The 16952-nt window shown below is 33.6% G+C and overlaps 2 protein-coding genes across 2 annotated transcripts; one reads left to right on the top strand and one right to left on the bottom strand.

Moving 5' to 3' along the window:
• Window positions 1–112: 112 nt before the first annotated feature.
• On the bottom strand, window positions 113–2545 carry LOC147387247 (high mobility group B protein 3-like). Its single transcript, XM_086421009.1, has 7 exons — window positions 2380–2545; window positions 2170–2280; window positions 1983–2040; window positions 1785–1829; window positions 1368–1448; window positions 1165–1248; window positions 113–387 (listed from the first exon to the last, which is right to left on the bottom strand). Exons 1-6 carry the CDS (start codon window positions 2427–2429, stop codon window positions 1165–1167), a joined length of 429 nt encoding a protein of 142 aa, XP_086277135.1. The 5' UTR covers window positions 2430–2545; the 3' UTR covers window positions 113–387.
• Window positions 2546–9135: 6590 nt separating this feature from the next.
• LOC147387246 (uncharacterized) lies at window positions 9136–16819 on the top strand. The gene is made up of 7 exons (XM_086421267.1): window positions 9136–9527; window positions 12113–12253; window positions 12358–12723; window positions 13385–13630; window positions 14382–14474; window positions 15433–15633; window positions 16427–16819. The coding sequence occupies exons 1-7, from the start codon at window positions 9204–9206 to the stop codon at window positions 16640–16642; spliced, it is 1587 nt and encodes a 528-aa protein (XP_086277393.1). The 5' UTR covers window positions 9136–9203; the 3' UTR covers window positions 16643–16819.
• Window positions 16820–16952: the final 133 nt, after the last annotated feature.

The raw sequence follows: 16952 nt of genomic DNA, 5'->3' as shown, positions 1-16952 counted from the left end.
ATCCAACCAAGACGTGTGCCATATTTATGAGAGAATCCTCAAGATAGGCCCTTGATAATAGATTACTTACAGGACCCACGGAAAAGTATCACCAACCATCACACCATTAAAAGAATACCAAATGTGGGTTACATCTGTAAAAAAGATGAAATCGAAACGCAGTAATTGCTCCTACTCAGGTTCCCACTAAGAGGCTTTCTACAGTAATAGGGAAGCTTTCTACAATGATAGGGCAATATTTAGAAGATTAAGCAAAGGAATATACGAACTAGAAGTGTTTTAAAAGAACCATGTATCAGCTGGAATCCACTACATGTCACTTAAAAAAAGCTAACTAATCCATTGGCCCACCAAAATTCTTGTCGTTTTCTATAGCTATCCATCTCTCTGCACAAAAATAAATAAATAAAATATTACACATCAAACTTCCTACTTGATTTGAATATAAGTATATTTGTGTAATAAAAGGTTAAATTGGTAAAACTGAGCAGAACATTAAAGCGTCACTTACGATATCCTCCGATTTACTAGTCAAAACATTTGTCAGATTTCAATTGTTAACGGCCCAACCAAGAAAAATCGAGGGTATGAAATTGTATGATGTATAACCCATCACACCGATACTTATGCAAAGGAATAGATTTCAAAAGGATTGGTGTGTTGTAAGTAAAACTAGAAGTGACAATAGAATTTTCTCTTTTCTTAATCCATTGGAATCAAATACTTTTATACTTCTCATGTGGGACAGAAAATCACCAATCAGAATCAAGTTTGGGGTCAACTACCATCAGTGGGCCAAATAGTCATAGATTAGTGGACGAAAAATCGTACCACGTGGCATTGTATGGATGGTCCACAGCCTAGAAAGATAAGCTACGCATCTCTGACAAGACGAAATAGGAGTAGGACGGCTACTGAGTGGCAAAGCACCCAATACGGGAGTATAGCAGGAAAATTGTACCCTCAAATGACGTTTGATGCAGACAAGTGAAACGTAGGATTGAGATGGGAAAATGCTTCCTAGGGATTCGCTAGTGCTACTAATCAAAAGCAAATCTGTGCTGATCCCTAGGAAACTATTTTTCTTCCCATCTCAGCTGTCCGTTTGACAATCTTCGTCAGACGTGCCTATACAACATCATTCCAAGATGAAGAAAAACAAACCTAAATGCTTTCTTCGTCCTCATCGTAAACCTCAGATGTCGTATTGTTGGCTTTCTCCACGTTTGCGTCTTCACCACCGCAGTTCTAAATTCACAATGAAAAAAAAAAAAAAAAAAAAAATTATTGGTGAAGATTTAAGTTACGTGCTACATAATTGCAACTCGGAAAAAAGAAATAAAATCTTTAAAAAAATAAATAAATACCAGTTTCTTGTTAAAAGCTTCCAGAGCTTTCTGGTAATCGGCATTTCTCTTATGAGCTTTATCAACGTAAAGGGATTTCTCCTAATGGAATAGAAGAAAATATTGAATCATCAGAAGCATTACTATATTATTATTATTTATTTATTTATTTTGTAAATTAAAAAAAAAGAGCAAAATATCACATAAACATGAGCTATTATTAAGAGATTTTAATCGGTTATGTACTTGAAATTAAAAGAAATTAAAGATTAATCGAAACTTTTGTCCGCCATTAAAGTAAAATAATCAGCAAAAAATACAACTATTAACGCATTTAATATATATTGATAGCTCGATCTTAGGAATTTGGATGAGTAAACCTGCTTTTCCTATTTCAAGGATTTAAGCTTCAAAAGAAAGTCATGGACGAGATCTTACCAACTCGGTCATGGACCTCCATTTCTGACCTCCAGCTTTTCCTACCTGCATTATATAGAACTCAAAAAATTACTATAAAGAGTAAAGGAATCGAAATCTCGATCGAACTTCAGATCTTGATATTGAAACTAATTTTCCATTAAGAGATCCTAAAAACTGGATTAAATCAAAGAAAATAAAGTAAAATTTCTAACTTACGTCGGCAACGGATGTGTTGTCGGGGAATTTCTCCTTGTAGCACTTCCTGAACTCCTCCCTGTATTTTCCACAACAAGAGAAGAACAGATCTATTTAAAAATCGAAGAAAATAACCAAACACACTCAAATCTTGATATTAAAGAAACATTTATGAAGCTAAAAGTTTTTAAAAAAAGAAAGATCTTACATGAAAACCAAGAATGGTCCAGGAGGTCGCCTTGGAGCATCAGACTTTTTCTTGGTGGCTTTCTGTTTTTTCTGAGCAGAATCGGCCTTAACGTTCGTTTTCTTCGGAATACTGAAAATAAGAAAACGAAGAACATGAAATCGAAACGACAGAAAGAGAAGAAAAACCAGAAAAATCGAAACATTAGAAGAACAGAGAAGCAGATCTTACGCTGGATTCAGCTTCTTGTGAGCAATAGAGCCTTTCGGAGGTCCTCTCATGGCGTGTTCGCTTGAAAGTTGAAACAGATCGGGAAAATTTCAAAGTGAGAAATAGAGAAGAAAGCGAGCCAATATGGAGATTAAACGAAGAGAAGGAACAGAGACTGAGAGACGAATAAAAACATTTAAATTAAAATATATATTTTAATCGAAATTTCGACTTTTGGCGGAAAAACAATATTTCGTGCCACGTCTTGTACCTTGCTAAAGTGACTAAACATAACACTTGAAGCAGCACTATTATTTGCAGAAAATCATAATCTTTCCTCGAGTGTGTATATTCGTATCTCGATAAAATAATCGATGGTTTTATCTACACTTCGTCCTCGAGTAGTGCTACTTCAAGTGTTATTGGAAAGTCACTCTAGCATTTTTTTTTCTTCCTTTTTGCTGCATCGACGAATATTACGGTGCCATGTAATGTAACACTTTCTGTAGATTGTAACTAACTGTCAGGTTCTTTTACGTGGAAGAGAAGATATTAAAATGCCTGAGGTGTCCTTATTTGCTGTAGACATGTCCAATGGTTTACCATCAAATTTAGGCCAACATATCATATATGTAATTAAGCTTTAAATATTTTCCTCTAAATTTCCTAATTTTGTCATTAAAAAAAAAATAAAAGAATATTTATTTATTTATTAAGAAAATAAAATTAGGATAGGTTTTTTAAAATATTATAAATTAAGTATATAATCAAAGATAATATTCATCGAATCATTTAAAACAAATTATCAGACAACCCATTGTTGCTCGTGAAACTTAAGTATAGACGTGATAGGGCAAAGAATGAAAATGACAAAAATACAACATTGGACCATAAGTTATAAATTTGGAGCACCGGCTAAACAAGATGATTTAGCTCTAATTTAAATAAATATTTAGTTAAGTTAAGATTTTGAAAGAGTGAGAGGAAGATCCAAAAGAGTCTAAATTGAAATAGTGAAAGTGGACGTAAAAATAATTTTAATTAATAATAGAATAAATGACTTTAATTTGATGGAATTGATGAATGATTGATCATGACTACACCAAAATTTGTTCTTAGGAACGATTTTGAATTGTTCCCAAAATGGGTATTCCTAATTTGAGAAAATATTTTGTTTTACTTAATGTTTTTCGGCGACGATTTTTCGCAAAACAATCATTTATAGTGTTGGCTTTAGGGTTTATGAGAAAATTATAAAGACAATAAGAAATTTTCTTCCCAAATCACTGTCTAAAGTCAAAAAAATAAAAATGTTGATTTTCTTAAATGGGAAACGCCCTTTTTGGAAACCCTTCAAGTCGTGCCCAATTTAGATTTTTGTCGGACTCCAAAATTATAAGAAATAAACTTTGATGCATGCGAATGAGCAAGGACAAAGGAAAAAACTATCATGGTCTCCTTTTACACCATAGTATACAATAATTAATTGATGTGGTAGCTAACAAGAATAATGTTAAAGTGACCTCAAGATTATATCTCATATCACACGTCCAGACGTGAAAGTGTGTAGGAGCCATAAATGATTTTCATCGAGATACAAATCAAAAAAGCATTTATGATTCTTTTCACTTTGGGATGTGTGATATGAGGTACAATCTTGAGGTCACTCCTACACAACTCAACTAACAATTAACCTTGAACTACTTTGATCTATCACTATGGAACTATCTAAGTGCTTAAGGGGTTGTTTAGAAACACATGATCAACCTAATATCTGATCCTGATGATCCCAACGGATACGTTAGATGGATCTAACAACCCAAAGGTCCGTGAACTTTGAACAAGCAAATGTTGAAGTTCTTTCCAACTCCAAGAGGAATTCTCGTCGTGCAATCGAACATTGGAAATACCGACATGAGCACTGTAAATTGAAGAGTAATTTTAGATAACCCTTATTTTCTCCACGCTCGACACTAGCTTAAAAAAAATGTAAAATACCACTTACACAATTGTCTCTTCTCTTTTACCTGAGATTTCCAATAACTACAAGGTTTAATATAAAGAAAATCATATGGATTTAAGCTAAATCTCAAGGTATTATTATATTGGAAAAAAAAACCACCTCAAATCACAAACAACTTAGTATTTACCCATAAATTGTCTTCGAGTTCGAACATTCTAAGTTTACCAATAAATGGTTCATATTTAAAAAATAAATAAAAAATGATAAAGCATCTGAAGTCCTTAGCACTTGTCCATATTTAGGCCACAAGTAATCAATCATATCCATGACTTTAAGCTCATTTTCTCGGGGTAAATTCGATGTCAAGATTCGTCAAATTTAACCATTTTTCACAATGTGTAAAGGAGTCGTGTCGAAATTACTCCTATTTTTTTTCTTTTTCACGTGATGAATTGATTTTGCCTTCCCCACTCTTTAGATATATGGATATTTTCTCTAAGATTGATTATAGTAACTCTTTTAAACTGAAAAGGACTACGGGTTTGAAGTCCTTGGCACTTGTCCATGGTAGTCTTCAATCTCAATTCACGCAGAAGGCAATGTCTCAAATATGTCACCAATACTAGCACCACCCATTACGACACAATTACCATATATGCAAAATTCTTTCGATTTATGACTGTCTCTTGAATAATACGAGTGCATTGAGAGAGATACATTGCCCTTGAAAATCCTTGTCGTGGGATTCATTCAATGGTGCACAGTAGGAAAAGTTGTTGGAGTTTAGGTGAACTCTATCATGCACGTATATAAAGTCAAGAAGAAGAAGAAGCAAACTTGTACGTATGTTGAAAAACAAGATAATGACTGATCTAATTTTCTTATTGACTCATTGAGATTGTATAGATTCAAAAGATTCCCATCAAATAGATGGTTGGGATATGTGGGAAAACACGGATTTCTTAGAAATAATTATTGATCTTCTAGAGATTAGTACATTTTTTTCCTAGGGATGTGTTTCGCTTGGTAATCCTTAGCATCCTAACCGTTAGTTTGATGGAGAGCGTCAATCATGAGTTGAGGCTAATGTGCTCATTTTTATTCCCATCTTAGCCATAGGCTTACATATGAAGTCATATTAGTCCCGTGCCATGGCATATCTATTAACTTAATGGCACTCTTATAATAAAAGAGTATGATTGACCTCTATTTTTTATGTTTTCTTTTGAAAACCTAGGAAAGACTTAACGTATTTTTTGTAGGAAGTGTGTCTTTAATCCTAATCTTCGGCCTACATTGATGTTGACTTTGAGTTCTGACCCAAACTATGCGGCGTCTCGCATGTATTAGATCACCTTTTGCTTGTAACACACCTTATTAGGTTTATATGATCTATCAAAACTTGCTAGAGGTTGAAAGCTCCCCCTATTATTTATTTATTTATTTGGATGTATAAGCTGAACTTGAACCCACTACCTCAAAGTTGCTTTGCAAAGTATCAAATTGATTGATCTATAGGTCTAAGCCCATTAGCCTACTGTATTTTGTAGCAAAGAATAACGCTGAAGTGACCTCAAGATTGTAACTCATATGACATGAAAGTGTGAGTCAAAAAGCATATGTGGTTCCTATATACTTTCATGTCAAGATGTGCGATATGAGGTACAATCTTGAGATCACTCCAGCATGGCTCTACAGCAATATCATGCATTTTCTCCTTAAAATATTAAATTAATTGCAAGGTATCTAAAATTTTGAGGAAAATCTCTTTAGGGAATCCCAAATTGTAAAAGTTAGAGATTAGCATACCTCCAAGCAGTATAAATAAGAAGATTATCCCAAATTATTATGAAAGTGAGTTGGAAATACTAATTTGCTAACATATTGTTTACCATCCAATGCGTAATCATCGAATATATGCTTAAGCAATTTTGCCAATCTAACGTCCATTTGATATATTTTGGTGGGGTCATATAAATGTCGCCTTTCTTCCCGAACAAAATATCCCAACAAACATTGCACCATGAACGACAAATCCAACATACAGTCTCGATCAAATACTTGTGCTTCAAAAATATGATCCGATGCCACAAGAAAAATTAAAAAGCAGGGAAAAAAAAGTTGAAAAAATATTATTTTTCATTGTCAAATTTTAATTTTAAATTTGGGAGTTCGGTATCTGTCCATTTTCAAAACCTTGAATGAAGTCCTTTGAGTTTTTCTATGAAATCTAGAGGTCTTTACCTCCCTTATTAAGACTTAAAATCTTAATGAGTAAGGAAAGTGTTTCTCAAAAACATAAGGTTTTCATAGAATTTTCTCAACTTTGAGAAAGAAAATGTAAATAGTACTTAAGTTTGGGGTCTATCATGTAAAATGGATATTTTAGAATCTTTTGTGCAAAATGACATTTTCGTATTTTGCACGGCAACTTATAATATTATACAGTTAAAAAAAAAAAAAAGCTGCTATTGGCAACCCAATTTGTTTACTTATTACAGCCCAAATGAAAATGAGATAAATGCGATTGGGGTGTATCAATTTCAAAAAAACTTTTCCTCTCCATGTAGTTCTGCCTCTTTGGGAAATTAATGTTTTACATGGTGTGTTGTAATCTTTGTTTGAGGTGTGATAAATTATTTCATTAATTTGAGGTGTAATAAGTAAAATTTGTGTTCCAATATAGCAGCTCCAAATAAAGGAAATGACTATTAAAACCAAATTTTAGAAATCATGGACCATTAAGTCTCTAGTGTTGAAATCTGTACTATTTAAGGCCTAATTTTAAAAACGATACTCTTTGGAGGATCATTTAAAATTTTCGTCTAAATTTTATTAATAAAATACCCAAAATAACCTCTTTCAATTAAAACACCTAAATTAGTATTAAAACACTTAAATGAATTCCTAGATGTCTTCTATAATATCCATTGATCTCAAAATTGCAAAAATAAGAATTTCATTAATGTTGTTGGCTTCATGGAGTGAAGAATAATTAATTATGTCACTAGAATATCTACATATATTTTGAATTATATCAGAGGCACTACAGAAAATCAATTTGTTCATATTAATCTTATCCACCAACGAGAAAACAAAGTCATTTACAGAAACCAATCCATTAGTCTTTGAATCTATAAATGACACAAAAATTATCCTCAAAAGGATAAACAAGAGGTACCCATCACTTCAATGGATTGTAGATGGAATCATACTATCGACAATAAATTTCAACAGATCTACCTTAAGTTTCGTGAAAAATAATCGCAAATGATTTTATTGATTTTTGATGAAAAGTGGATACAGATCTCAGTATTTCCTCTGATTAACAGTCAAGTACAAATAATAGTGATGATGTATGTAGCTTTTCTTCTCTCCGTGCTTCGCGCTTTATCGGCTGAGAAGGTTGCTTGGACGGTGACTTTGCTTTGTGCTTGATCTTCTGTAGAGGCTTCTGCGGATTTTCTTCTCTCCGGGTTTCGCGCTTTATCTGCTGAGAAAGTTTTCTTGACTTCCAGAGAATAGCTTTATACTTGATCTTCTCTTTAATCAGAGTCCAGATCTCTGAAGAACTTTTGCTTTGTCTCTGGAGGAGGGCTTGAGAGCTTCTTCTTCTCTAGAGGGAGAGCTTCTGTCTTCTGAGAGAAAGTGATCCAGATCCTCCCTCAATGAGAAAGGCTCTTGTATTTATAGACTTAAAATAATTTAGCTTTCCAATTATACCCCAATTTAAAGAGGTTTAATTGATTTGTTTAAAAGGCTAAATTTGTCCAAATCCCATTTTAAGGATTCTATGAATCATTATTGGGCCAAACACATTTGTTGGGTGTAAAGCCCAATACTTAATGTGTGGATCACTTGAATTTGTTAGATTATGGGCTTTATTTGCGAAAGCTCAAAACCCGAGTTTGTAGGGAGCACGTACCCAGTTAATGGACTCAATTTGGATCTGAGGCCCATTAATAAATTCAAGAATTTTTATTTATAAAATTTGTAAAGATCTCCTCAAAATTTTGGTGCCTACACATACTTGTCCACGTGTTAGAATACTTATATACTTATAGCAAACATAACAACTATGTCTCAATTGGGCCTAACTACTTAAATGACTTTAAATTTGATATTTCTATATATATTGTGTGGAGTTTATTTAAATTATTAATGTTTTATCTGTGCTTTGAAACTCTAGGTATGGAAATTGAAATTAGATCTTATAAAAATTAAATCAATGAAAATGTGGGCATTCTATCAAAACTATAATAGCAAGAAAGTACTTGAAGATCTCTTTCGGTCAATTATCATAAGAAAAAAAATGAATTCGATCTTCTATTCGGGGTTCATTAGAGGGTTTTTTTTTTTTTTTTTTTCTAAATCAGTAAGTACCATTTTTAATGAGATCAGAAACTCAGTATGGTGAGAATTAATCCTAGGTCTATGTCATTGGGTTTTAAAAAAAAATGAACAATCAATTAAAAAATAGAATAATTCATATCGATTTTGATTTTGAAGCCAACAGCATTAATGGAGTTTTTATTTTTACAGTTTTTAGATTAATGGATATTAGAGAAGAAGTTTAGGGATTCATTTAGGTGTTTTGGGGTTTTTAATACCAATTTAGGTATTTTAATTAATAGAGGGTATTTTGGATATTTTAATGACAAAAGTTAGACGCAAGTTTTAAAAGATGCTCGAAATAACAACCTTTCTAAGACTGGGCCATAAATGGTACATATTCAACACTAGGGACTTAATGGTCCGAGTTTTCCAAAATTTGGTTTTAATAGTCATTTTCCCAATGAAAAAAAACAAAATTGACCTTGGAAGTCTTTGTTTCTCTCTCTCTGTTCAGCCATTTTCGTTCCAAAATCCAAGCTCGAAAGCCATGGAACCTTTGTTATGGTTTCTCTTACCAAAGCATTTAATCACCTTTGCTGTCTGTTTCTCTTTGTTATTCTCACATGGATATTCTTGGAAAAAACCGTTCCATCCAAGAGATATTCTCCCCTTGTTGCCCAGAGAGATTTCATGGCCTTTACTCAACTCTCTCAGCAGTGCAACTGATCTTCTCCCCACCTTTGTTGGTTCCGCTTCATCTCCAAACCATACTCGTGAGTGGAAAGGTGCTTGCTTTTATAAGAACACAGCTTGGATGGAATTTCACAACAATAGCGGCAGCGAATTTGGTGGTGGGACGCTTCATCTCAAGGTCAGAAACACAGCCAATACTGGATTTAAAAAAAAAAATTGTTTGTTTGTTCTATAAATTTGATTGTTAACTTATAGGAAGTATAGTGTCTCTGGGTAATTGAGTTTTTAAAGAATTTTTGGCTATTTTTAGAGTAACATAGAGAGTATCGTCTTTTCTTTGTGTTGGATATCTGAGTTTTTTACTTCTTTAAATTTGAAATTCCTGGCTGATCTTGGAATTGGGTACACTGGGTTTGTTTTGTTTTTTGTCTTCTGGGACTTTTCATATCAAGGTAAGAAACATAACCAATACTTTTAAGAATATATGTTTGTTTGCTCTATAAATTTGATTATTAACTTATATGGAGTATTGGGTCTTTGGGCAATTGAGTTAAAGAATTTCTGGCTATTTTGAGAGTAGCGTAGTGTTGGGTATCTGAATATTTCTCTCTTTAAAATTAAAATGTACGGCTAATCTTGGTAAAAAAAAATTAAAATTTATGCTCGGGTTGTTTTGGTTTTTGTCTTATGGGTTGTTTGAATTTTTGAGCTTTGTTAACTGTTCATCTAAGAGTGGAAGTATGATCATTTACAGTTTGAAGGATTTGAAGTATTGGGTGTTTGAATTCTTGAACAGTTAAGATAATTTTTAGTGACTGGTTATTGTGGGCCCATCGTTGAACAATTGGAAAAGGCGGCAGTTATATGGCAAGGTCGTCCTGGAATGAAAGCCCCCTCCATCATGCTCTGAAACTCTTTTGAGAAAAATAAAGTTTGATATTTCAAAACAGTAACCTGGCAAAAAAAATTTCTCCTTATTGTTTGGCTATTGGCTTATTGCGTTAGTGGATGGTTTAAGATGTTTGCGAAATTTGTTAACGAGTATTTGGGGAGTGATCTTTCATGATTGTGGAGTATTGGGTGCCTGGTTCTTGAATATTTCTGGCTAAGTTTAGATGAACAGGACATGGGTTTTCTGTTTTTTCGTTTCTTAGTCTCAGTTTTGTGGGTTTTCTCATGGACTAGAATTTCTTAAAGTGTATCATTCCTTATTATAGAAGAGTTGAAATCATTGCACGTGGGGATATGGGATTTTTGCAGTATATTTGGAGTTTCTCCCACAAAGTTTTGAATCATATAGGAATTCAAAGTTTTGGAGTGAATATGTGGGTCATTGTGATGTATTATTACTGTTTCATTTGTATGACATACAATTTCTTTGTGATTACTGTTAGAATTTTTTTGATATTTTTTTCTTTTCTAGTTAACATTATATCTTGGTTTCTATCCTTTAAGGCTATTTCGATGTCTAGATACTAGATAGTAGCCTGTGTTAGATCCCCTGGCGCTTTGCATATGGTAGAACTTGTGTTAATTAATTTAGTTTTTTATTTTTTTCTTCCTTCTCTCATTCATTTGTGCCAATGTTCTTATGCCTCTTAACACTTGTTGAAGTGCCATGCCAATCGTGGAGTTCAGGGGTATATGTTTTGTTTGTATCTGGGCTTGTATATAGGTAAAATGTCTGATGAACATGCAAGGTCAACTTGTCTGGAAAATCTCCCATAGATAGGAAGATCAGAAACCACCACTTTAGGGTCTTGCCGAGGAGATCTGGTTTGATGATCCTTATCAAACTGTACACTTTGTATTTTGGTATATTCCCCATATTTCTTTTAAATGTACAAAAGAAAAGGCAATATGTTTTTTTTTACCAGAAGAGAAAAGGAAATATGTTGGATAACTAGAAAGGTCTTTACTTTTTTATTTTTCCTTAGGAGAACTACTAGATGAGGCCCATCAAATTGTTGCCACTATCACAAAATTCGGCATTATTTTTTTCTCAAAACTCAGAAAAATTAGTTTAATCCCCACTAATAAGGGCTTCTATTGCAATTTTTTGGTTATTTTTCTGAAATCCTCCCAACTCCGAACTTTGTTTCTCTCCATCGACCATGTTTTCTTCTCTTTTTTTCTTTTCATTTCAAGTTTTATTGGTCTTTTTTGCAACCTTGATTTCCCCCTCTAATCCCACAAACAAGATAGGGTTTTAAGGGAGGTTGATGATGATCGGTTTTGGGGACGAAACCCAAAACCATCATTTGTATAATCCTCTAAAATTTCCCAATTTTTTCCCTGAACTTTCATGGATTTATCCAAATTAAATTGAATTGACCCCTAATTAAACTAATTGCTGAATCCAAACTTGGTTACTATGAAGGTGGCTTGCATTCACCTGACCTTTTGAGGGAGTTGAGATCATATTTGGAAGCTTGATAAGTTTAATGTGAGGTCATCATTAGTTTCTCATCTCAAAATGTTAAATATAGGTTTTGTAAGCATACAACTACTTCTTGTGGCTGTTAAATGAATCTTTTTTGTTTTTTTGCTAGGCAGGCCAAATTATTAGGTGAAGTAGGTCGTGGTATCTACACCTAGAGACTTTAACCAAGTTAGCAAGCTGGCACCTTCACTGTTAAAGGAATCAATTATTGTAGTTTTGAGCTCATTGATGCAATTGACATGAATCACTTTGTTTCCTAGATGTAAACGTTATGTATCTTACAAACTTTTTTATTCTTCTTTATTTTTTATTTTTTGCAGGTTAGCAATGCTCACAGTTGGACATGTATGGATCTCTACATCTTTGCCACCCCATACCGTGTTACATGGGATTACTACTTCTTGGCTCGGGAGCATACTCTCGACTTCAAAGAATGGGAAGGAAAAGAAGAGTATGAATATGTAAATGGCTGCTTCCATCATTAAGGACTTGTTCCCTATTTTTATTATCTACTAAGAAACATACATTCTTTACCAATGTGTACCTTTAATTTCTCTGAGATCAGGTGAAACATAAAGGGGTCTCCATATTCCTCATGGAAGCGGGGATGCTGAAAACTCTTCAAGCATTGTGGGATGTCTTCCCTCTATTCTCAAATACTGGATGGGGTGAGAGCTCAAACCTTGCGTTTCTTGAGAAGCATATGGGGGCTTCCTTTGAACAACGTCCTCAGCCGTGGGTTACAAATATTAGTGCTGATGATGTTCACTCGGGAGATTTCTTAGCCATATCGAAAATTCGTGGGCGATGGGGTGGTTTTGAGACTTTGGAGAAATGGGTTTCTGGAACTTATGCTGGTCATACTGCTGTTTGCTTGAAAGATTCTGATGGAAAACTTTGGGTTGGAGAATCTGGACATGAAAATGAAGAGGTAAGACAATGTTAGTTGATAATAAACTTTGAAGCTCTGATCTTTGAAGAACATTAGTTAATGTAATTACACATTTACACCTGTTTTTTTTTCTCTCTCTTTATTTTCTTTCCTGTATGTATTTACAGCTCTCTACTTTTAACCTGCACTTCAATGTTTTGATCTTTCATTTTTTCTGATCTTTCATTCTTTCTCGAGGAATCTTAAATTGATTCATGGGTTCTAGATTTTGGTTAATTTTCATGAATTAAGGAATTAACTTACTTTGTAAGCATTATACACATGGGATGGGGACCCAACTAGGAGTCTCACAAATGATGAACTAAGCTTATGATCATTTATTTTTTTGATAAGTAAATTTATGATCATTTATTATTATAATCACCAATTGTGGATTTGATATCAGATGGAGCCCAACTTCCTTCAGGTGTTGAAGGGAAATCAATTAGTGAACTTTTACCAAGTTTATAGAGACATCAGTGTTTTAAATGTCTCTTAGCCTCCAACGTCCAAACATTTGGACTACTGTTATATTGCTCAATCATTGCTTACTCTTTCATGTATTATACATTGTGATAGTCATAATGTGTTGTCTGATTGTATAAAATGAAATTTTTGTTGGAGTTTAGTGCTGAAATGGCACGTTTCATGTCTATTATAGGGAGAAGATATAATTGCTGTGTTGCCATGGGAAGAATGGTGGGAGTTTGAGCTGACCAAAGATGATTCTAATCCTCAAATTGCGTTACTACCACTGCATCCTGACATACGGGCCAAGTTTAACGAGTCTGCAGCTTGGGAATATGCAAGAAGCATGTTGGGGAAACCTTATGGCTACCATAACATGATATTTAGCTGGATTGATACTGTTGATGGGAACTACCCTCCACCCTTGGATGCAAATTTGGTACTGCTCATATTGATTCATTTTTTTTATTTATTTATTTTTCCATACTAAATTGTTTGGTATATAGTATGCTTAGTGATTCCTGGTTGTAAGTAATCGTCCGTAAACGTGATCAAAGCCAAACACTAGCATAAGTTTGTTTACCACTTCTCATCTCAACTTGGTTAAATTCATTAGAAAATTCCTATGGGTTCCTAGCTATTTTTCCTTTTTGAGTCTTATGTCTTCTCATTTTGGTTTAGTTTTCTTATACTGTGAAAAAGCGTTGTCATGAGGCATAATCCAAAGGCTTATGCATCACACCTTCAATTTAAACATTGGTGGAGATCAAAAATCTTTTTTTTATTATTTAAAATTAAGCCAAACATGTTGGTAGAAGAACCCCGTGGAACAGGTGAAATCAGGAACAACCAGTCTATTGGAATTGATTGAGTTTTGGTTTTTATTTCCCAAAGAGTGGTTTTCTTGGAATGTTTCCTGAAAAACGGGTTTCTTGAACTATTCAACTCAACATCAATTTTTGGAATCTGATACCTAGTAATTAACTCTCCTACTTTTTATGGACCTTCCTCGACTTACCCCCTTTCTCATAATTCCATCGACCTTTGCATGCTTTTTTTTTTTTTTTCGCTTTTCAGAACAGAATAATGTATAAAAAGATGCGTCTCTCCTCTTTTATTGCTGATTTTGTGCATTTTAAGAGTCATGATTAACCCATCTGTTCTGATTGCCATTTGTGATGTTTATACAGGTTGCTTCTGTAATGACGATGTGGAATCACATACAGCCAGCATACGCTGCCAACATGTGGAATGAAGCCTTGAACAAGCGACTTGGAACCCAGGTACCAATCATGGCAGTTCATTTTACTTATTGTTGATTAATTGTTTATTGCTAATGTTTCAGGTAAACTTTCTTCAATATTATAATACTTCATTATCGTTATCTTTATCCTTATTATAGCAATCGTGGGTCATAAGGATGTCTTCCAACATTGTGGCACATGCCTATGAATATGTAGTGTTTGATACCAAAAAAATAACATGTAGGATCATAACAATTCAATCTTTCACATTGTTTGAATCATCCAATCAATGTGAACACCTTATGGTTTGCCTAATCAGTACAATTGAATCTTTCACATTGTTTGAATTAAATAAACTTTAAAAACACACTCACTAAGTCATGAAAACACAATAAACAACCATGTAGAGTGCAGAAATGTAGATCAACAACGTTTTGCTACACTAAGTGCAAGTATTTGAGTGCCCAATAATTAGAAATAACAATATTTTACATGTAAATGGAAATAATAATGTTACATTAATTACGTACACCTTAATATGTAAAACCCTTGCTTAAATGAGTAAACCATTAAGTAATACATTCATGTGTTATTATATTTTATCTTTTAAATATTACGAAATATTACTAATGTACCCAACTAATTAAAACATGGATTGATTGTGTGCGTGCTTATATGGACATACTAAATATGCTTAGAATACTGATAAATAAGATGATATAGAGGCTTAACTAAATTTACTAGTCCTTTCAGCAAGCAATTTATGTATTTTAATTTTATTTTAAATTTTATCAACATTTTTTCCCAAAAAAAAAAAAAAGATTTCAGTCAAAGTCCACTATTGATCAAAATGGTAATATTTCGTCAAAATATGTCAAAATGTAATACTATGCTTCCTACATTACTTGGTTAGAAGATCAACCATGGTTAGTAATGAAAATAAAATATCATAATTATGTCGATCACTGAAACAAAATAAGTTATGTATTCTTCACAGGACCTTGATCTTCCTGAGATTCTAGTCGAAACTGAAAAGCGTGGATTGCCTTTTGAGAAATTGCTGACTATTCCTGAACAAGACAATTGGATTTATTCAGACGGGAAATCAACCTCTTGTATTGCCTTCATTCTTGAAATGTATAAGCAGGCGGGGTTGTTTGATCCAATTGCTAGCTCCATTCAGGTCACAGAGTTTACGGTAAGTTTCTAGGGATTGTTTAAGGAAAATTTCTGTTGTCCAATGAATGACCGAGATGGGAAGACATTCCTTGGGGAAATTGGTCCCTAGGATACCTATATTTTTTTCTCATCTCAGCCGTTCGTTGGACACGGTTTAATGAAATTTTATAAAAAGATTAAAGGTGTGAGTGATGGTTGAAATAACCATCAGTGTACAAAAGTGAGACACTTAAACCTATACACATCTCATCCCATCTCAAACCCAAATGCTAACCATGAGATCTTAGATTAATCATTTCTTTCCCTCAAAGATATGATTGTTTCTCTCCTTCTAGATTCCTCATCAAGTCATGGTCTAAATTTGTTGGACCAAAACTTGTCATCCATCTAATCCTCGCCCCAGCTCTTTCATTTCCTCAACTTTGAGAGTTTCTTATTTTTTTTACATCTTGCGCAGATATCTTAAACTTACATATGTCATGCAAGGTTTCCAGAATCTTTATTATAAAAAAATAGCTCAATAATTTTAAATGTCTTAAAACCCTAGTTACTAAGATATCTCCCCAAAATTCAGCACTAGAATTTTTTGCATCGTATATTTGGCAATCCATTTGGAGAGTAATCATTGGTGTCTATTTGAAAAGTGGGGGTAATGGATCATTTGAATTTTGAAGTTTGTTTTTTCCAAGGAAGCAAGACTAGTGGTCGGTACTAGTTGGTGAAGGGGTGGGTTTTGAACCATTGTTACGTAATGTCTACCGTTCGTTCATTTTCTATGCCTGATTCCTTGGCTTGATTACCCACAAATGCAGATAAAAGATGCTTATATGCTCAAATTCTTTGAAGATGACTTGAACCGCTTGCCAAAGTGGTGCAATGCAGAGGATGATGTGAAGCTCCCATTCTGTCAAATTCGAGGGGAGTATCGCATGGAATTGCCTGGATACAACACCATGGATCCATATCCCCATATGAACGAGAGGTGCCCATCTATGCCTCCTAAATACGATAGGTTGGAGAATTGCTAAACCTCGACTTTTCCTCGGTTTCCTTTGAATTTGTTTGTAGCCATTTCTGCTTTTATACATTGTTCATGTAGTATTAGTTCTATCATTGAACAGTTTAACTATTGGGAGAAAAAAAAAATCTGTCAATATTAAACTGCTTGTACAGTAAGGAAATGAAATATTTGGTAAAGGAACTCATTTGTGAAATATTGAAATAACCTTAAAAGACACAACATATTGGGATTACGCACGCTTTTACCAATTTGGAATCTTTTCTGTATTTTTAAAAAGAAAATTATTTGTTTATTTAATGTCATTTACTAAATTTCAT

This window comes from Akebia trifoliata, chromosome 13 (assembly GCF_017979445.1).
Source record: "Akebia trifoliata isolate Shusen 1 chromosome 13, ASM1797944v1, whole genome shotgun sequence".
NCBI lineage: Eukaryota > Viridiplantae > Streptophyta > Magnoliopsida > Ranunculales > Lardizabalaceae > Akebia > Akebia trifoliata.
Note: the sequence above shows the minus strand (reverse complement) of the source record. Positions and strands in the feature narration are given on the sequence as shown.

Bases quoted from the DNA above. Each gene is read 5' to 3' on its own strand.
- LOC147387247 (XM_086421009.1), bottom strand. From the start codon at position 2,429: ATGAGAGGACCTCCGAAAGGCTCTATTGCTCACAAGAAGCTGAATCCA. The intron at 1,830-1,982 runs GTAAGTTAGAAA...TATATAATGCAG, and splicing joins ACAACACATCCGTTGCCGAC to GTAGGAAAAGCTGGAGGTCA. The intron at 1,449-1,784 runs GTAAGATCTCGT...CTATTCCATTAG, and splicing joins GGAGGTCCATGACCGAGTTG to GAGAAATCCCTTTACGTTGA.
- LOC147387246 (XM_086421267.1), top strand. From the start codon at position 9,204: ATGGAACCTTTGTTATGGTTTCTCTTACCAAAGCATTTAATCACCTTT. The intron at 12,254-12,357 runs GTAAATGGCTGC...CTCTGAGATCAG, and splicing joins GAAAAGAAGAGTATGAATAT to GTGAAACATAAAGGGGTCTC. The intron at 12,724-13,384 runs GTAAGACAATGT...TGTCTATTATAG, and splicing joins CTGGACATGAAAATGAAGAG to GGAGAAGATATAATTGCTGT.